Source organism: Coregonus lavaretus (assembly GCF_964263955.1).
Source record: "Coregonus lavaretus genome assembly, chromosome: 3".
In the NCBI taxonomy this organism is placed as follows: Eukaryota; Metazoa; Chordata; class Actinopteri; order Salmoniformes; family Salmonidae; genus Coregonus; species Coregonus lavaretus.
In genome coordinates, this window is record NC_139990.1 from 49,934,612 (window position 1) to 49,942,424 (window position 7,813).

A 7,813-nucleotide genomic window follows, 5' to 3' on the forward strand; every position below is an offset into this window, starting at 1 on the left:
AGACCTGAGCAGGATGGATTGGCTAGGCAACTTTTGCTCACACATGCAGTGTAGGCTCCTGGGAAGAGCTATAGGAGGACGGGCTCATTGGAATGGCTGAAATGGAATTAATGGAACAGAGTGGTTTCCATATGTTTGATGTGTTTAGTACCATTCCATTTATTCCATTCCAGCCATTACAATGAGCCCGTCCTCCTATAGCTCCTCCCACCAGCCTCCACTTACACATAGCCTATATAATCACAATGAGATTCAGTGATTTGATACAGATCAGTGATTTGCTGAAGGTAAGGAGGAGAGAAGGATGCATTAGTAGAGCAGGGCCTCAGGCTCAGTCCTGCCTGTCACGTCCTCAGATGAGGGTCGTGATGGAGGAAAGCGCTGTATCACCTGATCACATGGCCAATGGAGTCATTCAGCTTTACACCAACAGATGGTGCTGTTTATTACACATTTACATTTTGGTCATTTAGCAGTTGCTCCATTACGTCTATTAAATATCCCACCAGTTATGCAGCGTCTTCATAAGGATGGAGGAGCAACGATTTTCATGGGCCTTGTGATAGTATGAAGGGGTAAGTGGTTTAGAATATAACAATAAGTCCACAATGTTTTGTAAACAAAAACTGCATTTTATTGTTATTGATAATAAGGTCAATGTTTGAAATTACATTCTGTCAGATGAACTCTGTGGTATTTTCTCCAAAGACACGTTATAAGCAGCAATTTAAATTGTACAACAAAGGGCTGGATTCTCACCGCATCGCATAAGTATTGCGGGAGATCCGCGTTATAGCTCCATTTCAATTTAACGGCAACGTTCCCGCGTTCGTGGAATTCCCATTCACGATAAACACTGCATATGTCGGCTTAATGGGATATCACCTTTACACTTTAATGCGATCTTACGCGATATGGATTGAATCCAGCCCAAAGTTAAATTTCATGCAAACTACATAAATAACCCTTCACTATATTGATGAATGCTATAATATTCCTAATCACCCATTGGTAATAGTGGGTGAAGAAAATACACAGGTAAACTATAAAACATTCAACTTAGTGTTCAAAGTCAAATTAGAAACTGTACCAAAATGAACTGTACAAATGAACGGTTACAAATCTCAGATTCAATTCATTTTCCTGATTGTCTGACCAAATAAAAAAATAACATTCCATTAGTCAGAAAAACTATACAGGTGAAGAAAAGAAAGTAATATACAATCATAGCAATATTTAACAAAGGTCAGTTATATGTTTAACACTTTGTAGCAAAATGAAGGCCTTTGACTATTAACTTTAACTCTTAGATACCTATCAATTATGAAATTGATTCATTACATTATTAGGTCAATGTTACTGCATTATCATTGGTACAATATAACGATCTTGAAATGATCATATTCACTAAGGCAATAAAAACTACTTGGTTTGATACATAGAAGGATCTCTAGCTGCTACTGGTAGTGATATTACAGTTATTGTAGTAAAATCCTTACAGGATGTATTGCTTTTGGAGATCGAACTCACTTAGGCTTCAGTTTATTTACAACATGGCACATTTACATTAAGGGCTTGATTCAATCCGTAGCGCTGAAGAGAATATTAAAGGCAATGTTCCCAGGCTAGCGGAGACTGCATTCACAGTAAAAACTGCATATGTTGGCTCAATTGGAAATGACCTTCAGTGATAGGGATTGAATCAAACCCTAAGGGCTGTGTATCGCAGAAAATCTGCATAAAAATGTAAAGATAGGACTCGTGAGTGGCGCAGTGGTCTATGGCACTGCATCGCAGTGTTCCGGCGTCACTACAGCCTGGGGTTCGATCCCAGGCTGTCTCACAACCGGCCGTGACCGGGAGTCCCATAGGGCCGCGCACAATTAGCCCAGCGTCGTCCGGGTTAAGGGAGGCCGGGGGGGTTTTACTTGGCTCATCACGCTCTAGCGACTCCTTGTGGCGGGCCGGGAACCTGCAACTGATGGTCATCAGTTGAACGGTGTTTCCTCCGACACATTAGTGCAGCTGGCTTCCGGGTTAAGCGAGCGGGTGTTAAGAAGTGCGGCTTGGGTCATGCTTCGGAGGACTCATGACTCAACCGTCGCTTCTCCCGAGCCCGTTGGGGAGTTGCAGCGATGAAACAAGATCGCAATTGGATATCACAAAATTGGGGAGAAAAAGGTAATTTTAGATTGAGCCGACATGCAGCGTTTACCGTGAACATTTCCTTTACATTTAAATCGAGCTATAACGCGGATCTTCCGCGATACGAATTGAATCCAGCCCTAAGACTATGGCAGGGTTCTTCAATTCCGGTCCTGGAGGGCCCGTAACACTTCTGTTTTTTTATTTCTACCTGGTAGTTAATTGCACTCACCTGGTGTCCCAGGTCTGAATTAGCCCCTGATTAGAAGGAGAGGATGAAAAACTGGTGTTTCGGCCCTCCAGGACCGGAATTGAAGAACCCTGGACTATGGTCTCCATCCATCCCTTCCGCCCTCTCTGACTATTAAATCAGACTGTCACTGGTCTGCTGACCATCTGTCAATCATTCTCAATGGTACAGCAAACAACAACACCCATCCCACATTCCTCTCAGAAACAAAGCCGAAAAGAATCTTTATAACTTATAACGAGGGGAAGCTCCCCCCCCCCCCCAACACTAGTGCAAAGTTAGCTGAACTGAGCTACTTGAAGGAAAAAGAGAGACTGAGCTGAGCTACTTGGTGGAAGAAGAGAGACTGAGCTGAGCTACTTGGAGGAAGAAGAGCGACTGAGCTGAGCTACTTGGAGGAAGAAGATTTCCTCCTTCCTTGCTTTTCCTCTCTGTCACCAATCATGCCTGCCGCAGCTTCAGGAGTATGTTGTTCAGTCGTTCCTTCCGCACCTCCCTCTGGCCCTCCTCCTCCCCCTGTTTTTTCTCCTCTCGTCTGTTCTGAGGTTGAGTGAGCTGTGGTGTGGTAGATGCGACATCAGCAGTTAGTTATAAGAATTAGTGACACAGACAAAGCACTCTGTATGAATACATTACACTTCAAGGCAGCCCTCATGGGAGAAACTGTAATGAGTGAATATGTTTACAGTTACAGTACAGAGTAGAGTACTCACATGGGGTGTGGTGCTGAGGGGGTTAGGGGGGCACTGGGGATCACGAAGGGGCTCACTAGTCAACACAACCTTCTTCTTCACCACCATTCGTCGACCTACAGGGAGGGGAAACAACTTTAGTGCCCATGGATGGTTTTGTGTGTGTGTGTGTACAGTAGATGTCCTTAAATTCCCTTATGTGTGTCTGTTCTTGGCTGGTGACTGTTTGATGGAAATAAAGTTTGGTTGATAGTTTATGGGGAAAGCTGAACCTAGCTGAATGTTCTTGGACGGCAGTGAAGAGATGACAGTTATTTCTGTGGTCGGAAAACTGCTGTGTGTGTAATGCTGAATACGATATGGCTAAATAAATACTGTAAAACAGATAGCTAAACTGAGCACTGAGATGAACACACACATTTATGTCCATATAAACATACATTCAGTACAGTACTACTGAAAGACAATGAACACATTTCAAATAAAACACAATGACACACAGGCGGGCGAGCACACACACACACCTACAAAAACTTAAACTAACACACACACTTGCTTCATGGACCTGACATGATGTGGCTGTTGTTGTCCCCAGTAGCTACATCGCTGGAAACTCCTCCTCCATCCTTCTCTCCTTCTTTCTCTCGCTCCCCCTCTCTCCCCCTCCTCAGGCGTATCTGTCTGTCACTGACCCTCTCCCAGTTCCTCAAAAGGAACACGTGCTGCTTCAGGACGAACACCCTGACAATCAAACAAATACATAAATAAGATCATTATTATTATTTTGATAAATGCAAATAAACAACTAGTCTGTTCCTCCATGTGTATTGACATGGTGGGTTCTCTTCTGTCTTTACCTGTCACTGGTGGTCATAGGCTCCATGTCCAGGTGGGGAAACAGCTTCTTACTGGGACTGGAACCCTCCTCCAAGGGAGAGGGAGGGAGGGACACCCCTGTCTGGTGACTGGACAGGCTCTTCTCCTTTGGTTGGCCTGGGAGGAAGACAAAGACAGAACGAGAGATAGTGAGGTACGGACCCCTCCACACAGACTGAACACCTTCAACGTGTCACTGCAACACTTGGATGTCTCCCGCCAACCAGGTAGGGTGGTAAGTCATGTTGAAGTCAAGTATTGATGTACACACTACAGTATAAACATTGTGTATGGTATGCACTGTATGCACAGACAGAAGCCAGCTCTGACTTTAGGGTACTCACAGGATGAGATCTCTCTGGTCAGAGGAACATCAGGCTCTTTGTGGAGCTGGAACACACAGAGACATGGTCATTCAAGTGTGTGTGTTTATTGTGTGTGTGTGTGTTTGTATATTGTGTATAGTGTATGTGTGTGTGTTACCTGGTTGTGCCTGAAGAGCCACAGGACATCAAAGGGCAACTGAAAGTCAATACGTCTCATTCTTAGGTACTTCCCTATGAGAGAGAAGGGGGGAGGGTGTTAAAAACCTGACACACACACAATCTCTCACACACACACACACACACACACACACACACACACACACACACACACACACACCGACATGTATGGGAGCAGGCAGGAGGCTGTAGTCTTGTTCTCCTGGTGTATATTCCAGTCTCTCTCTGTTCAGCTGGCTCTGAGAGGAGGGACTGGGGAAGAGACACATTTACACAATGAAATTAATAGAAGACACATCATTTGTGAAATAAATTCAAAGTGAAGTTAGTTTGTGTGAACGGGTGCATGATAACTCACTCTGTAGTTTTGTAGTCATCTGAGTAGAGCCCCGCCCTCTGAAACCTCTTCCTAGGCAGCTGGTCAGCTCCCTTATCTGATTGGCTGGCCGGTGTTAGGGATGGAGCTTGACTTAGCTCTGATTGGCCTATGCATATGGCGGGGGTGTGGGTGACTGGCTCACCTTCACCAGAACTAAGAGGAAGGAATAAAGAGAGAGAGCGAGAGATAGAAAGATAGAGACAGAAAGAAAGAAAGAAAGAAAGAAAGAAAGAAAGAAAGAAAGAAAGAAAGAAAGAAAGAAAGAAAGAAAGAAAGAAAGAAAGAAAGAAAGAAAGAAAGAAAGAAAGAGAGAGAGAGAGAGAGAGAGAGAGAGAGAGAGAGAGAGAGAGAGAGAGAGAGAGAGAGGAGAGAGAGAGAGAAAGGGCACTGGCTTAGCACACAGTGCTGTCAACCATGTGTTAATATACTTTGTCTGTGTGAGGTATTGAGTCTTCAGTGCACATCTAGCAGCTAGTTGCAGGGCATGTAAAATAGCATGCATTTTCTAGACTTTCTCAGTAACGTTTTGATCGCTGTGGAGTGAAATGTTGTTGAGTTAAACTTTGCGAGCATCTGCGAGGGCACCCGCTGGGTCAGTTGGGATAAGGGTGAGTTCTGACGGTTTACCTTTGGAGACAGGGTGGATGCTCACCCTCCTCTTTCTCCTCTTCCTCAATGCGCCTCCTCTTCCGTCTTCTCCTCCTCTGGCGCCGAATCACAGCTTCAATCACCTCTTGCACTGTATCTCCTCCTCCTCTACTTCCTCTGTTTCTGTTCTGGACGTGTGTCTCAGTTGGAGGGTTTGGTGGGGTTGTACGGGAGAGGAAGGGGGAGACCATGGGGGAGGGTAGAGGGTTCTTCCTGGGTCGTCCAGGCCCTCTCTTAGCCCCAAAACGTTGACCGGTTCTCAGCCACTTCAGTTGCCTCCTGCTCAGGTCATAGTGTGGGCCTTGAGTCCAGAGAGCAGTCATTGGAGCGAGGACAGGGAGAGAGAGAGATGGGAGACAGAGAAGAGAGATGGGGAAAAGAGATAAGACAGAGGTGGGAGAGAGAGGGAGGAGAAAGGGAATGAGTGGGAAGTAAAGAGAGGGAGAGTGAGGAGAGGTGTATATGTATCAGTATTTGAAACAGCAGCAGTCTGTCTCAGTGTGTCCCTGTGAGTCACAGTGAACAGGAATGGGGTGACTCTACACTTCCTCTGCACTGCTGCCTGGTTTTCCCCTCAAATCATCTACTCCCTTTCTGGGAATCACAACAAGCAGTCAAGCACACATACACACGGTATGCACCAGAGGAGGCTGGTGGATGAGCTTTAGGAGGACATGCTCATTGTAATGGCTGGAATGGAATTAATGGAATAGAGTCAAACACGTTGTTTCCATGTATTTTATGTGTTTGGTACCATTCCACTGATTACATTCCAGCCATTACAAAGAGCCCGTCCGCCTATGTCTCCTCCTACAAGCCGCCTCTGGTATGCACACGCACGCACACACACACACACACACACACACACACACACACACACACACACACACACACACAATATATTAGAAACAATGTGTGGGCTGTGTGTGTGTGTGTGTGCTCAGTCACATATGTGTCTGGTTAGATGATGTGCCACAGCCAAACATATCCCTCCCTCCCTCCCCTTTCAAAACTCTCTACCTCCCTCCAACCTCCCTCTCTGTCCTCCCTCACTATCGGTCCCCCGGCATCCCTCTATCCATCACTTCTCCCCAAGTATCTCCTTTTTTCCCATCTTTCCTAAATTCCCCAACTTTAACACTGACTGAGCAGCCTTTCCTTCTAGGGTTTTTCCAGCCAGCCAGTGTACAGTACAGTATGTTGGCCAGACAGCCTGTCTGCCAGCCAGTGTACAGTACAGTATGTTGGCCAGCCAGCCTGCCAGCCAGCCAGTGTACAGTACAGTATGTTGGCCAGCCAGCCAGACAGGCAGTGTACAGTATAGTATGTTACGAGTATAGTATGTTGGCCAGCTAGCCAGTGTACAGTACAATATGTTGGCCAGCCAGCCAGACAGGCAGTGTACAGTATAGTATGTTGGCCAGTCAGCCAGGCAGTGTACAGTACAATATGTTGGCCAGCCAGCCTGCCAGCCAGTGTACAGTACAGTATGTTGGCCAGCCAGCCAGCCAGCGTACAGTACAGTATGTTGGTCAGCCAGCCTGCCTGCCAGCCAGTGTACAGTACAGTATGTTGCCCAGACAGCCTGCCAGCCAGCAGACAGTACAATATGTTGGCCAGCCAGCCTTCCAGCAAGTGTACAGTACAGTATGTTGGCCAGACAGCCTGTCAGGCAGTGTACATTACAGTATGTTGGCCAGACAGCCAGCCAGGCAGTGTACAGTACAATATGTTGGCCAGCCAGCCTGCCAGCCAGTGTACAGTACAGTATGTTGGCCAGCCAGCCAGCCAGTGTACAGTATGTTGGCCAGCCAGCCTGCCTGCCAGCCAGTGTACAGTACAGTATGTTGGCCAGCCAGCCTGCCAGCCAGCAGACAGTACAATATGTTGGCCAGCCAGCCTGCCAGCAAGTGTATAGTACAGTATGTTGGCCAGACAGCCTGTCAGGCAGTGTACATTACAGTATGTTGGCCAGCCAGCCAGCCAGGCAGTGTAGAGTACAGTATAGTCCTGTGTAGCTCAGTTGGTAGAGCATGGCGTTTGCAACGCCAGGGTTTTGGGTTCGATTCCCACGGGGGGCCAGTATGAAAAGAAAAAAAAATGTATGCACTCACTAACTGTAAGTCGCTCTGGATAAGAGCGTCTGCTAAATGACTAAAATGTAAAATGTAAATGTGTGTTGGCCAGCCAGCCAGGCAGTGTACAGTATAGTATGTTAGCCAGCCAGCCAAGCAGTGTACAGTACAGTATGTTGGCCAGCCAGCCACCCAGGCATTGTACATTACAGTATGTTGGCCAGCCAGCCAGCCAGCCAGGCTGT

At 46.5% G+C, this 7,813-nt stretch overlaps 1 protein-coding gene across 1 annotated transcript in view; it reads right to left on the reverse strand.

The window, feature by feature from the left end:
• Positions 1-416: 416 nt before the first annotated feature.
• Positions 417-7,813, reverse strand: part of LOC311107762 (uncharacterized protein) — a 24,432-nt gene continuing 17,035 nt past the window's right edge. Inside the window, exons 6-15 of the mRNA XM_084150293.1 lie at positions 5,473-5,794; positions 4,825-4,998; positions 4,627-4,718; positions 4,447-4,520; positions 4,308-4,353; positions 3,945-4,080; positions 3,653-3,828; positions 3,109-3,203; positions 2,473-2,950; positions 417-2,291 (exon numbers count right to left, since the gene is read on the reverse strand). Of these exons, the coding sequence (XP_084006419.1) occupies positions 2,837-2,950; positions 3,109-3,203; positions 3,653-3,828; positions 3,945-4,080; positions 4,308-4,353; positions 4,447-4,520; positions 4,627-4,718; positions 4,825-4,998; positions 5,473-5,794 (1,229 nt within the window). The 3' untranslated portion in view covers positions 417-2,291; positions 2,473-2,836. The remainder of the gene's footprint in view (positions 2,292-2,472; positions 2,951-3,108; positions 3,204-3,652; positions 3,829-3,944; positions 4,081-4,307; positions 4,354-4,446; positions 4,521-4,626; positions 4,719-4,824; positions 4,999-5,472; positions 5,795-7,813) is intronic.